Genomic DNA, 19,840 nt, shown 5'->3' on the forward strand with positions numbered 1-19,840 from the left:
TATTTGATAACATAAAAATGGAATTACAAATGGCAAGTCATAATTTTTGATATTATAAACTTGGTTAAAGATTAAAATGGATTTTGCTTCAGAAATGCAGACTTGATGATACAAATTAATGAACCAATAACTGTACTGTCTAGAACCCAAATAAATTTCCACAATCTGCATATTCCCTTTATATGCACTGAATAGAAACATTATAAGCATAAGAACTCTTAATGGAAAAACATTTGAACCAAAATATGCATACAGGAATTAAAATTCCCTACAAATGACTGATCTATAAATATATGATAAAACTATAGGCTGGGTAGCTTTTATGTGAAATGTCTGGGACCAAAAGTATTTTGGATTTCAGGTTTTTTTTTTTTAATTTTGGAATACCTGAATATACATAATGAGATTATCTTGGGGATGGGACCCAAGACAAAACACAAAATTCGTGTGTTTTATATACATCTTATAAACATAGCCTGAAGGTAATTTTTTACAATGTTTTATAATAATTTCTTGTGTATGAAACAACGTTTTGACTGTGACCCATCACAAAGTCATGTCTAAAATTTTCTTCTTGTGGTGTTGTCATGTCAGCACTCAAAAAGTTTTACGTTTTGAAGCATTTCAGATTTCAGATTTTCAGACTAGGAATGCTCAACTCGTATTTGTTTTGATATAAATTAAACACCTACCATTTGCCAAAAAGGATTTTAAAAGTTAAATAAATATAAAAAGTTAAGCTACCTATTTTTACTTGGAAATACAGTCTTCATTAGATTCTACTTTCTCCATGTATTACTAAAATATGAATTTTTTTTACCAGCACCAGAATAATTGTTTAATAAATGAATAAGAAGGTTACTAAGATGAATATTCCAAACTAAATCCCAAGAGCTTGAGAAAGAGTTGATAAAACTAAAATGTAACCATTTAAGGTTTTAAAAATGCCATGTGTGAATTAATCTGGTATAATCATGATAGAATGTAACAGTACAGTATCTTTAGCTTCTAGGTTTTTTTTGCAGGCCTTCCATTTCTTAAAATACTCACAAATACAGGAGTTTTGGTCTTAGAAAGAAATATCCATAGGTAGCAGATGAATTCCAACTTTGACTCTGGAGGTGGTAACATTTTCTTAGAAAGTAATAATAATCAGATTTCAATGAAGCTGTGTTAAATGCTGGTATGGGACATTTGTTACAGTTAGGGAACAGAGGAACGTAACAGAAAACACAGTAGAACACAAATAACAGATCAGTAATAAAACTGTGCTTTTCAGAGTAACTTATTTATCATAGCTGACAAATGAGATAAAAACCATTATTAGCAGCCACCTGGAATTCACACCAACTTGGCCACATACTCACAATCATCCACAAAAAAACATTTAAAAGAGCACTCACCACTGAATTATTTCTGTGATTTGGGCTTCCCAATGTGCAACTGATTCTTTCTTGTCTGCTAGATCTTTAACCTCTTCTTCTAACTGCTGGTTGTGTATACTTAAGTTCTCATACAAAGTAGTAAGCTGAAAGGTAGTTTTAAGACATGCATGACTTTTAGGACCAAGAATTCGAGGTGTTCAGACAGGTATTGTCAAATTTGATTACTCAACATCAATTACCCAAAAATGCTTGTCTTATTATAATAATCCCTTTTGCTCACTGAATTTGGATATCAAGTACTCTGAATTCTCCTGCTATCTTTGCTTTTCCCTTACCATCCTACAGTGACTTGGTTCTGTGAACATTCTCTGCTTGGCTTAAGAATTGCCTATTTCTGTTGGTAATAGCTTTCTTTTTTTTTTTGTCCAAAAATGTCTTTATGTCATCTTTTTTTCTTTAAAAAACCTTATAATTTCAAGCATATATAAAAAAGGAAAATATAATGAATTCCCATGAGCCCCACTACCTAATTTCAACAATGATTACTTCAACATCAATCTTGTTTCACTTGTACGCCTGTTCTCTTTTTTTTTTTCCAGACAGAGTTTTGCTCTTGTTGCCCAGGCTAGAGTACAATGGTGCGTTCTCAACTCACTGCAACTTCTGCCTCCCGGGTTCAAGCAGTTCTCCTGTCTCAGCCTCCCCAGTAGCTGGGATTACAGACGTGCGCCATCACGCCCGGCTAATTTTTTGTCTTTTTAGTAGCGATGGGGTTTCACCATGTTGGTCAGGCTGGTCTCGAACTCCTGACCTCAGATGATAAGCCCACCTCGGCCTCCCAAAGTGCTAGGATTACAGGTGTGAGCCACCACACCTGGCCTGTACGCCTGTTCTCTTATCCCCTCCTCCTGTATTATTTGGAAACAAATACTAGACATCATACAATGTTATCCATACATATTGCTGTATGTATCTCTAAAGAATAAGGATCTCTCTTTTAAAATATAACCACAATAGCATCACACTACAAATTTCACAAATTTCCTAACATCACATAAATAGTAATAGTTCAAGTTTCCAGTTACTTCAACATATCACAAAACTTAAGTCTGTTAAATTGAATCATGATACCAATAAGAAAACACAGCCTAATGATTGGATATATGTTTTTTTTTTTTTTTTTTTTTTGAGACAGGTTTTCACTCTGTCGCCCAGGCTGGAGTGAAGTGGTGTGATCTCAGCTTATTACAACCTCCACCTCCTGGGCTCAAGCAGTCCTCCCACGTCAGCCTCCCAAGTAGCTGGGATTACAGCTAAAAAAAAATTAGTATCCAGCTAATTTTTTATTTTTTAAATTTTTTGTAGAGATGGGGTCTTGGCATGTTGCCCAAGCTGGTCTCAGACTCCTGGGCTCCAACCATCTGCCTGCTGTGGCCTCCCAAATTACTGGGATTACAGGCATGCACCAGCACACCCGGCCCGATACATCTTTTAAGTCTATTTTATTTGTAGGTTCCCCTGCAACACCTTTATTTTTCTTTTGACTTGAAGAATGTAGGTTGTCTTGGCCAGGCACAGTGGCTCACACCTGTAATCCCAGCACTTTGGGAGGCCGAGGCAGGTGGATCACGAGGTCAGGAGATCGAGGCCATCCTAGGTAACACGGTGAAACCCCGTCTCTACTAAAAATACAAAAAATTAGCCGGAGGTGGTGGCATGCGCCTGTAGTCCCAGCTACTCGGGAGGCTGAGGCAGGAGAATTGCTTGAATCTGGGAGGTGGAGTTTGCAGTGAGCCGAGATTGCATCACTGCACTCCAGCCTCGGTGACAGAACAAGACTCCGTCTGACAGAAGAAGACTCCGTCTCAAAAAAAAAAAAAAAAAAAAAAAAAGAATGTAGGTTGTCCTGCAGTTTTCCACATTCTGAATTTCTGCCTTCATTTCTGGAAGGCATTTTTTGCTGTAAATAACATTGTAAATTGGCAGTTATTTTACTATAGCACTTTTAGGACATTCTTTTTCTTCTGAATTCCATTTTTAATTTTTCTGTTGGGAAGTCAGTTTCCAGTTGAAGTTTCACGCCTTTGAACATAATGTCTTTCTTCTCTGGTTGCTTTTAGAATTTTATGTTGGTTGGTTTCTGGCCGCTTTTCTAGGATTTGTCTAAGTGGGGGCTGATTTCTATTAATTATTTCACTTTTAGGGTTTGTGGTATTTCTTGAATTTGTGGCTAAATGTTTCTCATAGGTTTGGAAAAATTCTGGGCCATAAACACTCTTCAAGTATTGCACTGCCGCCATCTCTCTCTTCTCGCCTTTTGGGAAACCAATTATTTGTATGTTACAACTTTTCATCACATCCTCTATGTCTTATATCCTCCTTTCTATATTTTCTATTCTTTTTAATCCCTGACTATACTTTAGTCTAAATTTTTTTTTTTAACATATGCAGTCCTTTTCTTTGTTTCTCTCCAATCTGTTGTTAAAATGTTCTATTGAGTCTTTTAGTTATTTTATTTTTTGCTCCTGGAAATTCTATTTGACAGTTTTGTATAGATTCCAGTTGCTTGCTGAAATTCTTCATATGTCTACTTTCTTGAACAAGTCACATGATTAAAGTCCATTCATAAAAATTTCATACTGGGAACTCCTATGGGTCTGCTTCTGCTGATTGCCTGGTTTTCATTTTCCCTTTTTTGATTTTGTTTTTGCTGCTGAATTTTTCTCTTGATTTTCAATGATTTGGTTGTGTTTGCTGATATGCCTGGTAATTTTTTACTGCATGCCACATATCGTGTATAAAAATTTTAGATAATTTTAAGACTCTGGATAATATCTTCCTCCATAGAGTATTTACTTTTACTTTTGGTAGGCAATCAGAGTAAAGATAGATCAAAGACTGAAATACTTGGAGGCTGGGTTTCAGTCACTGAGGACTCATCTTTCTTACTCACCCTTACTCCTAAAATGTAGGCTTTCAATGGGTTCAATTGAAAGTTTGAATTATTTACTAAGGATCCTGCAACTTGATAGGCAATGCACTTCCATTTTTCTTTCTCCAGCCTTGTAAAACTGTGGAATACCATGTTCAACTTCCTAGATTCTGAGGTTTTTCTGCTTTCATATCTGCAAATGCCTAAAGAGGAAAAGTGGCACTAAATGTTGGGCTCACTGCTCTGTACTATTCTTCCCTTTAGGATCTTGGTCAGTAAAGTCCTGGTTTCCTTGTTGTCACTCCAATGACTTCTTACAGACGAATACTATAAGTGGTATTTGTATAGTATTATTTTTAAAATCCAGCTTTATAGCTCTTCTTGGTGAGGTGGCAGGATGTAAGCTAATCTGTCACAGAAGCAAAAAGTGCTTGCTTTAAGTTTTTAGAAAATTCATGAAAAAGGCTGGGTGCAGTGGCTCACGCCTGTAATCCCAACACTTTGGGAGGCCGAGGTGGGAGGATCACCTGAGGTCAGGAGTTTGAGACCAGCCTGGCCAACATGGTGAAACCCCATCTCTACTAAAAAAAAAAAAAAAATTAGATGGGTGTGGTGGTACATGCCTGTAATCCCAGCTACTTGGGAGGCTGAGGCAGGAGAATGGCTTGAACTCGGGAGGCGGAGGTTGCAATGAGCAGAGATTGTGCCACTGCACTCCAGCCTGGGTGGCAGAGTAAGACTTCATCTCAAAAAAAAACCAAAAACTTTTTTTCATGAAAAAATACTTGCACACTATTTTATTACATAGCTACATTCTTTTCTGATAAATGGTCTCATGTACTATTTATTACTACTCCTTTCTTCCTTTTTTGTAAGTTTGTAGAGATACTGTGCTAGCTTCTTCTTGATTACTCAACTTTGATGAAGGTGAGTTGCTCCTAGAGGATCTATTTACAGGTTTTTAGGGATAAAGGGGCCATGTGATTGTCAACTTGACTGGTCCACAAGGTGCCTAGACGTTGGGTCAAACATTATTCTGGGTAGGTCTGTGAGGGTGTCTCCACATAAGATAACATTTGAACTGGCAGACTGAGAAGAATCCCCTCCCTAATGTATGTGAGCCCCATGTGATCAACTGAAGGCCTGAACAGAACAAAAAGGCTGACTGCACCAATAATAGGGGGGAACATCAGCTGTGACATCAGCTTCTCCTGCCTTCAGACCTGAAACGAGACAGAAGCTTTTCCTGAATGTTAAGCTTGCCAAGCTTTGGGACTGCAACTACAAAATACACTCTCCTGGGTCTCCAGCTTGCCCAGCGCAGATCTCGGGACTTGTCAGCCTATATAATTACTTGAGCCAATTCCTTATACTCTCCCCTGCTCCCAACACACATACATATACCACCCCCCACCCCCCACATACACTCACTCTATCGGTTCTGTTTCTCTGTGGAACCCTAACTAATACAGGCCACAACCATGTTGTAAGTCAAGCGTCTGCAAACTTTTCCAGTAAAGAACCAGACGCAAGTATTTTCACCTCTGTGGGCCACATAAAATCTCACATCATCGTCATCTTTTTTTAAAAAATAGTCAATTTAAAAATGTAAAGATCATTTTTATTATATGGGTCAGACAAAAACAATCTGGGAGCTAGATTTGGCCAGAGGCCATAGTTTGCCAACTCTCAATTCTAAGCTATTAGGAATTCTACCAATGACACAGGATTTTATTGGTGTGCATTTTGAACCTGTATTTCTGTGCAGAGATAGGCAATTTTGGCACAAATCACAAAGCAAAGTTTCATTTCTTCCCTTCTGGCAAAACAACAACAACAAATTGTTTTATGCATATAGAGTTTGTCTGTAATACCCCATTTAATCCTACCTCCAACCTCCTTGTCTTCCCAAAAGGAAATGAGATCCAGGGAAGCTATCACTCACTGCTGGCACACACTGATTTGCCTATTGCAAACAAGAGATTTAAGTTTTGTACCTTAGGGTGTGCCATTCGCCTCTGAAAATACAGTTTACCAGTTTTGTTTTTTTTTTTACACTTTTACTGAGGTATAATTTATATAACATAAACTTCACCCATTGTAAGTGTATACTTGAATGATTTTTAGCAAACTTAAACAGTTGTACAGTGATTGCTACAATCCAGTTTTGGAACACTTCTAATACTCAAGAAATATCCCCGTGCCTATTTACAATTGATCTTGGTCCGCACTCTGATTTCTCTAGGCATCACTGACCTGCTTTCTGTTTCTGTAGTTCTGCATTTTCTGAAATCTTCTATCAATGAAATAACAGCATATGTAGTCTTTTGTACTGGACTTCTTTCACTTAGATTATTGAAGTTGAACCTCAATACTGTTGCATGTATCCGAAGTTCACTCCTTTTTACTGCTGAGTGGTATTCTAGTATATAGGTATGGTATGCTTTGTTTATCCATGCACCATTGATAAACATTTGTACTGTTTCCAGTTATTTACTATTATGAGAATATGCTATGAAAATTCATATTTATATTTTAAGATTTTATATTTATATTTCAAATTTATATTTTAAGAGGTTTTTTTTCCTTTTTTTTTTTTGAGACAGGGTCAAACTCTGGGCAGTGGTGTCATCTCCACTCACTGCAGCCTTGACTTCCTGGACTCACATAAATCCTCCTGTTTCAGCCTTCCAGATAGCTGGTACTACAGGCATGTGCCACCTCACCCAGCTAATATTTAAAAAAATTTTTTTGTAGAGATAAGGTCTCACTATATTTCCCAGATTGGTCTTGAACTCCTGGGCTCAAGTGATCCTCATGGCTTAGACTCCCAAAGTGCTGGGATTACAGGTATGAACCACCACGTCCACCTTAAGAGTTCTTTACGTATTATGAATACAAGTCTTTTTTCAGATAAATGATTTGGAAATATTTCCTCCTCATCTGTGCATGTCTTTTCATTTTCTTAATGTTCTTTTTAAATTTTGATGTTCAATTTATCATTGCTCTTCTCTCATGCACTGTGCTTTTAATATCATTATCTTGACATTTTTAACCCTGAATCACAAAGATTTTCTCCTATGCTTACTTTTTATATTTCAGATTGTGATCCACTTTGAGTTAATTTTTGTATAAGGTATGAGGTAAGGATCCAAGTTCATTTTTTCTCACATATGGATATCCAATTGTTCCAGTACTATATGAAAAGATTATCCTTTTTCCATTGAATTGCCTTGGCACTTTTGCAGAAAATCAACTGATCATAAATGTAAGAGCTTATTTTTGGACTCTTCATTCCGTTTCATTATGCCAGTACTACATCTTTTTGATTACGGCATTTTTATAGCAAGTATTAAAATTACATAGTGTTAATCCTCCAACTTCTAACTTTACTCAAAATATCTGAACTATTCTTAGTCTTTTCTATTCCTCCGTAAGTTTAAGGGTAAGCTTGTGAATTCCAACAAAAAGCCTACCAGAATTTTGATACGGATGTCACAGAACCTACAGATCAATTTGGGGAGAATTGCTATCCCAACAATATTGAGTCTTCCAATCCATTAACATAGTTTATCTCTCCATTTGTTCAGATAGTCCTTAACTTATCTTAGCAGTGTTTTGTAGCTGGCACCTTCCTCTGGTTAACTCCAAGACTTCTGAAATGGTTGTTTTTGACAATTGCATTTGCTTTTTAGTATTTTTTTAGAAGATTAATCAATTTCTTCATATTAGCATAGCCAGAAGTCTATCAGCTGTTTTTGAGAGTTGTATATGCAGCATCTTCTCTTCATTAATTCCTGCACTAATATCCATTTTGGATTACCATTATTTTTTACAGCCCTTCCACATTTGTGGTTGGGGTTTCAGTTGGAGGTTCGCAAGAGGAGGAGGAAAATGCAAACTCTGCACTGTCATATTACAAGAGTGACAAGTAGTTTTCAATAGATTGCTTAATGTATGTGGAATTGGTTAGAAAAAAGTTAATCTTTGCATTATTACCAAATAAAAGCATGGACTCTGGAGCCCGACTACGTGTACTCAAATCCTACTTCTTATTCTTGTGATTGGGAAAGTATTTAACCCTTCTTTGACTTAGTTTCTTGATTTATAAAATGGTAAGAACAAAAGGGTACACCTTAGAGAGTTATTGTAAAAATTAAATGAGTTATATGAAGTAATTCAGAAGATGACCTGCACATAGTAAATTTTAAGTATTAGTTCATTTTTCATGTTTGAAAATGAGGTTTTACTATTTGTACATTCACACATTTGACTTATAAGAAGACTACATAGGATTATGAAAAAAATGCTCTTAACATTTTAAAAGGCAGATTAGTAAGTGGATTGTATACATGATTGCAATTATATAATAATAAGGATATACCTGGAAAGGAACATACAAAATTAAAATCCCTGTTTTGTGGTGATCACATTATGGGTAACTTTCATGTTAAATATTTTCCACGTTTTTTGAAAATATTTAAAAAAAACAAATTTTAAAAACAAATTACAACTTTTCTTACTGTAAACAATTTTACTCACTTGCATAAATGGCTAATTTTTTAAAATTTGTTATGAGATTCAAGGAAACCAGATGGCTAATTATATTTGCAACGATATATATATATATATATATATATTTTTTTTTTTTGAGACAGACTGTCACTCTGTCGCTCAGTCTGGAGTGCAGTGGTGCGATCTTGGCTCACTGCTACCTCTACCTCCTGGGCTCAAGTGATTCTCCTGCCTCAGTGCCTCAGCCTCCCGAGTAGATGAGACTACAGGCATGTGCCACCACACCCGGTTAATTTTTGTATTTTTAGTAGAGACGGGGTTTCTCCATATTGGCCAGGCTGGTCTCAAACTCCTGACGTCAAGCGATCTGCCTGCCTTGACCTCCCAAAGTGCTGGGATTACAGGCGTGAGCCACTGTGCCCAGCCGGCAATGAATTATCTTTTAGTAAAAAGTGGGGCTTATAAGATTTACAAAAATGTCATCTAATTTTTAAAAATTTATTTAAATGTTTTTATTTTTGGAGTTTAAAAATGTGAAAATCTATAATATACCTTTCAAAATTAACCTAATAATTGCTTTCTGACTTCTATATCTGTAATTCTGTCAAGAAGAGATCCAGTTCTCTACAAGCTGGTTCCCAATGGAATAGTTCAGCAATGGCAAATGCTTCTGTGGTCATCCTTGGGGAAACTACCCACTTCAAACCAAACTGGAAAATGAATAAATGGAAAGTGAAGATGTGCAGTGAAGTTCAGTTTATCACTACTGAGACAGACAGAATTAAAAAGGGAAAGGTAGACTGAGAATTAAGAAGAGAGAGATGCAAAAATTGAACAAAAGTTTGAGAAACAGAGCAGAGGTTCAAATGGAAATAGAGATTCCAGATCTCCCCCATTTCTTCAGGAATAAATATTGCCCTGTAACCACCGGACATTAAATATTTACCTACCATATGAATTTGCTCTTAAAGTGCTACTCATATCCTACCTATCTTTCAATTTAGCAAGAATGGGTAATTCTGTTTTTTCGTTTTGTTTTGTTTTTTTAAAAACAAACTATCCTTCAGGCCTCATCAAGGAGGCTTCACTACATATACTAGGTCTAAGTATGTCCCTTTTTCATGGGTGTATTAGACTGCAACACAATTTTAATCAAATAAGAAGTTTTGAAAAATTTTCTCTAAATATATATATTGGATAAACTCAGCAGAAATGTATGGCTAACAATGAAATTAAACCAATAATTGAATGTAAAAATTTGATCTACATTCAAGTTATTTTCCAATATAATTTTTCTTAAAATGTAATAACATCTTTTAGTAGGTAACTCAACAAAATCTTAAAATTCTGTCTTATAGGACAAAATGACATTAAATTTTGTAATCAAATTAGTCAACACATGAAATAACAATTATGTGACCTGCTTGGATAAAGTTCAAATATTGTCAGCCTTATTTCAATGGAAATAACTGTTATACAATAAAGTTCATGCACTATACATGGCTTAAAAAATCAATCTATATTACTTACTGTTCAGCCACTTTCTACAATGTTTGTGTATGTTAGCTTTACAAGACTTTACGATACGAACAGTATTCTTTCTCAAGTAGTTTTCAACTAGTCATTTTTTAAAGGCTTAGAAAACAAGCAATCAGTTTAAAAATGTTTTAAATACTTATTTAGCATTTTACATGCTAAATAATCATGGGGAAAATAGTGAGAAATACAGAGCTATATAGAAAACAAAAAGAAGGAAGAGTCTCTAATTTTACAAGTCAAGGTCTTTCAGTCTGTTATTGGAATAACTAATAATTGAACATAATATTTTTATTGGAGGAAAATACTAGATATCATTATAAAATACAATTAACCAGTCCTCCTTATTTAAATTTAAGTAGAATTACTAAAACTTCTGGGCTGGGTGCAGTGGCTCATGCGGCCAGGCATGGTGGCTCACGCCTGTAATCCCAGCACTTTGGGAGGCTGAGGTGGGTGGATTGCTTGAGGTCAGGAGTTCAAGACCAGCCTGGCCAACACAGCGAAATTCCGTCTCTACTAAAAGTACAGACATTAGCTGAGTGTGGTGGTGTGTGCCTGTAGTCCCAGCTACTGAGGAGGCTGAGGCAGGAGAATTGTTTGAACCCAGGAGGCGGAAGTTGCAGTGAGACGAGATTACGCCACTGCACTCCAGCCTGGGTGACAGAGCGAGACTATATCAAAACAAACAAACAATAAACTTCTGGTTAATATTAGGATTTTTACAACTGCTTGTTAGGAATTAGCACAAGAAATGCAGAATGGTGGGAAGTTGGGAAATTTGAGATATTAAGTGGGAAAAAAATTCCTTTAAGTATTTGAAATTTTGTTCATGAATATGGCTACTTCTCAGTTCAATACATGATTCTAGAAATTAGGCTGAGATGGTTTATTTAGATTATCACCTACCCCTGGTATCATTTCTAGCTTTACCAGTTCTTCTTTGTGAATATGAATCAGCTGTTACAATTTCTCCAGGTTTGGCCTAATTGTCCCTTGACAGCCTTAACTTGGCCTGAACTTAGCCATCCGTGACGGGGTATATGATGAATATTGAAAGAAAAGAGTAAGAAAGAGAACACATGGTGACATGACTTCAATGTGTCTCCTTCAAATCTCAGGTTGAAATGTGATTCCCAGTGTTGGAGGTGGGGACTGGTGGGAGGTGACTGGATCATGAGGGCAGGCCCCTCATGAATGATTTAGCATCATCCCCTTGGTGATAAGTGAGTACTCATTGAGATCCGGTTGTTCAAAAGTGTGTACACCTCCCCAGTCTCTCTCTTGCTCCCTCCCTTGCCTTTGCACCTTCTGCCATGATTGAAAGCTTCCTGAGACTCTCACCAGAAGCAGATGCTGGCACCACACTTCCTGTATGGCCTGCAGAACCATAAGCCAAAATAAATCTATTTTATTTGTAAATTACCCAGTCTCAGGTATTCCTTTATAGTAACCCCAAAATGGACTAATACGGATGGAGACTGAAATAAATAAGAGGCTCAAAAAAATAAACGGGACAAAGAATAAAAGGAGATAAGCAAAACTCTCTCCTCAGAAGACTCCTATCAGATTATTGTAACAAAGAATTGCGTATATCATAGAAGCAACATAACTCAGGAGAAAGACTATTAAACAAAAATGTATGCCAAATATAAAGTTATACTCACAATTCCTATCAGTTTTGAACATCTAGCATGTACTACTCAATTAACATGAGACTAAATCACTCACCTTATCAAGTTCACTCGTCAGCTTTTTATTTTCTTCAGTTAACAACACTTTTTCTCGTTCATACTGTTGTTTGAACTCACTTTCAAATTCTTCCCTTTCACTTTGACTAACGCAATTCAAAACACAAAAGGAAAAAAGGGAATTAAAGGTCAACTGAAAACTTGAAATTATTTTTCCAATAGTTACATAAAACATAAAATATCAGATAGAACTGCAGAAATATTGTCCCCATAGAATACAGCTTGTTTATATGTAATGACAGGCCTGGTGAAAGCATGTTCCAGGAATTTATATTACAATAATACTGATTTGTTCATTCATTTACCAAATATTTATGGAGTGCTTACTAGGTGCCAAGGAATTGTTGTAGGTCTTGACAGCTACTGCTCTCACAGAGCTTATATTCTGGTAGAGGCGGACTGCCAATGAAAAGTGAGTAAAATGAACTAATTTCAGCTAATAAGTTCTAAATTATATATATATGGCAATGCAAAAAGTATTTGGGAGAGGGTGGCTACTTTAGATTATATAGTCAGAGAAGGTCTCATCAAGGTTGATAATGGACCAAAATGAAAATAATAATTGCCATTTGCTTCACATTCATTACGTTCTATCCAAAGGCAAATTAGTTTGAGACCAAATTAGATACTTTTCTTTGTGTATTTCCACCACAATATTCTTACAAAATACAAAGTTGCTGGGCCCTTATTATTAGGCCAGAGTCACTTCCTAGTGTTATCAATTTGATTAACAACAGTATTCCAAACATTTTGTTCATAATTAGAATTTATGAGCTCAGAAATTTTAAATTTACTTCGAAATAATTTCATTATTATTAGCAAAGTTACAAAAATAGTACAAAGAATTTTTGTATCCTCTTAACCCAGATTCCCCAACTGCTAATATTTTACTGCATTTTCTTTATTACTGTGTATGTACTGATTTCATTGGTGTTCTTCAGAACCACTGAGGTGGTTCTGCAGATATTATGCCCTATTATCCCTAAATACTCCAGTGTGTATCTTTCAAAGTCAAGGACACTCTGCCATAATCGCGAAGCAATCCTCTCAATTTAAAAAATCAACATTACCAGAACATTTACCATCCGAATTCACAGACCCAATTCAAGTTATCCCAACAATGTCTCCTTTTCTTACGAAGCCCAGGATCCAACTGAGAAACATGTGTTGCATTTAGTAGTCATGTCTCTTCAATTTCCCTTGGTCTAGAACAGTTCCTCAGTCTTCCCTATCTCTCGCAACAGTTTTATAATGTATAGGTCTCTAATTGTGTACAGTGACACTCAACCTGGGGCCATCTGATGTTTATGACTCGTCTCAAAGAATTCATTTTTGGCTAGAATACCACAAGAACAATGTTTCTCAGTGCATCCCATCAGAAGGTGCAAAATGTTGATCTGCACAACACTGACCAAACCTCTTAGGCTAAGGGTGTGGATTCAGAATGAGTGGAGTCCCCAAGACATGTGAGATGTGAGAAAGAAAAGAAACTTTTTATGAGAAATGCGAGCCCCTTTAAATTAGCAGGGCCAGAGAGGCACTGAAATGTGACTGCAGTCACATCTTACTCTCCCAATTGAGCTAAGTAATCTACCAGCTATGTGGACTCCAGACTGGGTGTCATCAATAGCTATAAATTAACCCAACAACGCCATATTCTGGATACCATAACTCATACCCTATAGTTCAACAATGTACAGCCAATCATTAATCAATGTTATTTCTGCAAACCAATGAGAATTCCTGACAAAAGACTTTTGTATGTTCCTTCTCCTGATTTGTCTTTCTTTAAAAACCTGAGCCTCTTTTTTGTTTTCTGGAGCCCTTCTCTGTGTTTCCTGGGCTGCAGTCCTCAACCTTGGCCCAAATAAACTCTATATTAATTTTGTCTTAGTTTCTATCTTTTGGACAACATACTGGAACCTTCGGGCAGCAAAAAACAGTGCTGGGAACTCTGAACCCTCATATTGCTTCAAACCTCTGCAGGTAGAAGCAATCTCATCCCTTTCCCCAAAGCAGCTATAACCTGAGGCAACCAGCCTGTTTTTGCATAAATCATTTATTAACTTCACCTGAAATAGTTACTGCAAAAGGGGAGGCCAAGTATCTTTAACACCTACCCAATCACTTGTCACTGTCTTCAGGCCTATGATGACAGTTAAGATCACAGCAGAGACTAGACATAAAAGCAATGAAGGTGTTAAAGGATTTTGGCAATTTATATTGGAAGGAGTATGGGCAGCATATAGAAATGAATTCTAAGGGCTGAGAAAGAAAATTAACTTTTTTTATCTAAGGAATGTGAGACCATTTAAATTATCAGGCCCAGAGAGGTATTTAAAATGTGAGAGCAGTCACATCTCACTCCCACCTTGAGCTAAATAATCACCTCTTGAGGCCACTTGCTATGCGGGCTCTAAACTTATGCCAAGTAGCCATAAAATGCCATACACTGGAGACCATGACTCACATGCTATAGTTCAACAACAAATAGCCAATCACTAATCAATGTTATTTTGTAAATCAGTGAAAATTCCTGTCAAACGACTTTGTATCAGCCCAGCCCTTGTCTCCTTTTGCTTTTAAAAACCTACTTGTAACAAAGACCTAATGGAGCACTCCTCAAGGTAACCTGGAAGTGTGTTCCTGGCAGCTGTCCTCACTTTGGCTCAAGCAAACTCTTTAAACATATCCTGTGCCTCAGCTTCTTCCTTCAGGTCAGAAGGGTGTTACCCCAAGGTGGGTAAGTAAAAAATTAAATACAGCCAAATTTATCAAATGCACATACTCATCTAGGATTTGTGGTTTAACGTGTTGACTCAATATTCAGGTGTAGTTTTTCACTGCAAGGCTGAGTAACTGAAGCTTGGACTTTCTTTTTTTTTTTTTTTTTTTTTAATTATACTTTAGGGTTTTAGGGTACATGTGCACAATGTGCAGGTTTGTTACATATGTATCCATGTGCCATGTTGATTTCCTGCACCCATTAACTCATCATTTAGCATTAGGTGTATCTCCTAATGCTGTCCCTCCCCCCTCCCCCCACCCCACAACAGTCCCCGGAGTGTGATGTTCCCCTTCCTGTGTCCATGAGTTCTCATTGTTCAATTCCCACCTATGAGTGAGAACATGCGGTGTTTGGTTTTTTGTCCTTGCGATAGTTTACTGAGAATGATGTTTTCCAGTTTCATCCATGTCCCTACAAAGGACATGAACTCATCCTTTTTTATGGCTGCATAGTATTCCATGGTGTATATGTGCCACATTTTCTTAATCCAGTCTATCGTTGTTGGACATTTGGGTTGGTTCCAACTCTTTGCTATTGTGAATAGTGCCGCAATAAACATACGTGTGCATGTGTCTTTATAGCAGCATGATTTATAGTCCTTTGGGTATATACCCAGTAATGGGATGGCTGGGTCAAATGGTATTTCTAGTTCGAGATCCCTGAGGAATCGCCACACTGACTTCCACAATGGTTGAACTAGTTTACAGTCCCACCAACAGTGTAAAAGTGTTCCTATTTCTCCACATCCTCTCCAGCACCTATTGTTTCCTGATTTTTTAATGATGGCCATTCTAACTGGTGTGAGATGGTATCTCACTGTGGTTTTGATTTGCATTTCTCTGATGGCCAGTGATGATGAGCATTTCTTCATGTGTTTTTTGGCTGCATAAATGTCTTCTTTTGAGAAGTGTCTGTTCATGTCCTCTGCCCACTTTTTGATGGGGTTGTTTTTTTCTTGTAAATTTGTTTGAGTTCATTGTAGATTCTGGATATTAGCCCTTTGTCAGATGAGTAGGTTGCAAAAATTTTCTCCCATTCTGTAGGTTGCCTGTTCACTCTGATGATAGTTTCTTTTGCTGTGCAGAAGCTCTTTAGTTTAATGAGATCCCATTTGTCGATTTTTGCTTTTGTTGCCATTGCTTTTGGTGTTTTAGACATGAAGTCCTTGCCCACGCCTATGTCCTGAATGGTATTGCCTAGGTTTTCTTGTAGGATTTTAATGGTTTTAGGTCTAACATCTAAGTCTTTAATCCATCTTGAATTAATTTTTGTATAAGGTGTAAGGAAGGGATCCAGTTTCAGCTTTCTACATATGGCTAGCCAGTTTTCCCAGCACCATTTATTAAATAGGGAATCCTTTCCCCATTTCTTCATCCCTGGGATGCAAGGCTGGTTCAACATACGCAAATCAATAAATGTAATCCAGCATATAAACAGAACCAAAGACAAAAACCACATGATTATCTCAATAGATGCAGAAAAGGCCTTTGACAAAATTCAACAACCCTTCATGCTAAAAACTCTCAATAAATTAGGTATTGATGGGACGTATCTCAAGATAATAAGAGCTATCTATGACAAACCCACAGCCAATATCATACTGAATGGGCAAAAACTGGAAGCATTCCCTCTGAAAACTGGCACAAGACAGGGATGCCCTCTCTCACCGCTCCTATTCAACATAGTGCTGGAAGTTCTGGCCAGAGCAATCAGGCAGGAGAAGGAAATAAAGGGTATTCAACTAGGAAAAGAGGAAGTCAAATTGTCCCTGTTTGCAGATGACATGATTGTATATCTAGAAAACCCCATTGTCTCAGCCCAAAATCTCCTTAAGCTGATTAGCAACTTCAGCAAAGTCTCAGGATACAAAATTAATGTACAAAAATCACAAGCATTCTTGTACACCAATAACAGACAAACAGAGAGCCAAATCATGAGCGAACTCCCATTCACAATTGCTTCAAAGAGAATAAAATACCTAGGAATCCAACTTACAAGGGATGTGAAGGACCTCTTCAAGGAGAACTACAAACCACTGCTCAATGAAATAAAAGAGGATACAAACAAATGGAAGAACATTCCATGCTCATGGGTTGGAAGAATCAATATCGTGAAAATGGCCATACTGCCCAAGGTCATTTATAGATTGAATGCCATCCCCATCAAGCTACCAATGACTTTCTTCACAGAATTGGAAAAAACTACTTTAAAGTTCATATGGAACCAAAAAAGAGCCCGCATCGCCAAGTCAATCCTAAGCCAAAAGAACAAAGCTGGAGGCATCACGCTACCTGACTTTAAACTATACTACAAGGCTACAGTAACCAAAACAGCATGGTACTGGTACCACAACAGAGACATAGATCAATGGAACAGAACAGAGCCCTCAGAAATGACGCCGCATAGCTACAACTATCTGATCTTTGACAAACCTGACGAAGCTTGGACTTTCGACCCAATAGCAGGCTACAGTCAATTAGCTCGAGATATTTGACTTACCGAGCATAAAGAGTCTACTGGCTCTAGGAGATGAGAATGTCAGAGTGGACTTATTATGTGCAACCTGGTCAGCCACCCACAAAGCACCCACTTCAGAACACCCAGAAGGCACTCCTTTCACCAAGGCATTAATAAATACACTAGTGAGAGGGCACACTAGCATCCTGGAGAAACACTATGGTAGGTATCTTCAGATGATAGTCTGCAAATGACAGCGGAAAATGCCAGAATGGAACTGCATTGCCTGATTTTATTGAAAATAACAGTATTCCAGATTGGCTATTTGTACCATCTGCTTTATTATAGCCTGATGCTTCCAAATCCTCATCCTTTCCCTTAAAATTAAAAGTCACACTCATTTACTTTTAATGAGTTCAATGAATGTATACTTAATAACATCTATTTGTGTTTCATTTGGAAATCTGAGGAAAACGTCTGTGATGTGTAGACTTCCTATACTCACCTTATTTGATTATGTATATACTAGAAAGCATGGTGAAAGGAGAGGTTAGGGAAACAGGAGGATATATGAACCACAAAATGATTCCTTGTTCTCAACTCTAGATTGTATTAAAAGCTCAGTTAAATTTCCGACAGTTCTATCAATACTTTCAGCCCTTCTTTCCTACATCTACATACATACACATTATTATTTTAATATTACGAAGCTTATTTAAAGTGACAGTTCTGTGGAGCATGATGACTTATTTACCCTTAGAAGTAAAGACAGTTTTAATAAGACTTAAAAAATCTTCTAAGGAAAAAAAGGGAGTAAGTTTTTTTTTTGTTTTTTTTTGTTTTTTTTGGGACAAGAGTCTCACTCTGTAGCCCAGGCTGGAGTGCAGTGGTGCGATCTCAGATCACCGCAACCTCCGCCTCTCAGGTTCAAGCAATTCTCTAGCCTCAGCCTCCCGAGTAGCTGGGATTACAGGCACATGCTACCAAGTCTGGCTAATTTTTGCATTTTCAGTAGAGATGGGGTTTTACAATATTGGCCAGGCTGGTCTCGAACTCCTGACCTCAGGTGATCTGCCCGCCTCAGCCTCCCAAAATGCTTAGATTACAGGCATGGGCCACCATGCCCAGCAAGGAATAAGTTTTTGAAGACTGTATTGTTATGTGACAAACAGGCTTATATCTACAGCAATTTGATGGATGCTGTAGGACGTTAGCAATAAATGAAATTCCATGTGGTTCAGTTCTGGGTAATTTTATGTGATTGCTTTCCGGTGAACAAAGAATGTAAGTAATGGTTGATCTTAAAAGTGTAATCTTAAAAATCTCCTACATAACATTACTGAAGATAAATTATAATTTAAATGACAAATTCAAGGAAAATAAGCCAACCTCCATCTCCAAGCAAATTTGTCACTTCACTCTTATCTATAGACAGATGTGAAATTTAGTTATGTTTAGGAAGCTTTCCTAACACAGAAGCAACTTCAATAACAAAACCCAAAAAAACTGCAAAGACTTTCAGAAAAATATGTACAAAAATAGAGTAAAATTTTCATGTAAAACCATTCTTTTTCCTGTTAGCATTAAACAAGCTTAAGTCTCTTCCATATTAAAAATAAAGAAACTCTCCCCATACCCTGTGTCACAATTCATTTCCCAAATCCTTGTCTTCCCACTCACTGGTAGGCATCTTGAAACAGTTTCTGTAACCACTTTTTCATCGCTTAGTTGCTCTCCACCACATCAAAATCTGGCTTCTGCCTCCACCATCTCAAGAAAACAGCTCTCTCAAAACTCAACACTGGCCTGTGATTACATCCAACCTGCTGGCCACTTTTGACAGTGTTGTCCACTTTTGCCCTCTTGACATGCTGTCTGGCTTTGATTTCAGGGATCCCAAGCTCTCCTAGTTTTAGTCTACATTCCTGGCTTCTTTTCAGCTGCCTTTGTGACTCTTCCATTCTTCCTGTAAATACCAATGCTCCTCAGTATTCTGTCTTAGGTGCTGTCTCTTCCCTCTCTACACATGCTGCCTGAGGTATCTCATCAATGACACTAGCTGGTTTTATTTATGTATTCAGCTGATGATCTCTGAATCTACACTTGGAGCTTCTGTGGCCTTCAAACTGACTTGACATCTCTACAAAGATGTCTTCCGAGCACCACAAGTTCAATATGCCCAACTCAACAAGAGAGCTCAACACATGGACAAGTTCCCACCACCCCTATCTACGTCCATATACTCTACTTGCTCTTCTCATGATAGGTTTAAAAAAAAAAAAAAAAACAGGATCGAGTAAGGCCAATCCCTTTATTACGAACATCCTCAGGTACTTTGCTCCAGTACTTTCCTCCTCTCCTCTCTCCTCCAATCATCTATGAGATAATTTCTATCAGATTACAAGCATGCTGTTGTTTCTTCCATCTTAACACACACACACACACACACACACACACACACACACACACACACACA

At 37.3% G+C, this 19,840-nt stretch overlaps 1 protein-coding gene across 21 annotated transcripts in view; it reads right to left on the reverse strand.

Annotated features, from left to right (window-relative positions):
* CDC42BPA (CDC42 binding protein kinase alpha) overlaps positions 1 to 19,840 on the reverse strand; it is a 320,366-nt gene that overhangs the window by 91,824 nt on the left and 208,702 nt on the right. For all 21 annotated transcript variants that reach the window (XR_009210848.1, XR_009210849.1, XR_009210847.1 and 18 more), the window contains 2 exons: positions 12,100 to 12,205; positions 1,404 to 1,528 (listed from right to left, as the gene is read on the reverse strand). Coding sequence is in view for 16 of the 21 variants with exons in the window: in XM_058430788.1 (XP_058286771.1) it covers positions 1,404 to 1,528; positions 12,100 to 12,205 (231 nt within the window). In the remaining 5 variants the exon portion in view is untranslated. The remainder of the gene's footprint in view (positions 1 to 1,403; positions 1,529 to 12,099; positions 12,206 to 19,840) is intronic.

This window comes from Hylobates moloch, unplaced genomic scaffold (genome assembly GCF_009828535.3).
Source record: "Hylobates moloch isolate HMO894 unplaced genomic scaffold, HMol_V3 SCAFFOLD_18, whole genome shotgun sequence".
NCBI lineage: Eukaryota > Metazoa > Chordata > Mammalia > Primates > Hylobatidae > Hylobates > Hylobates moloch.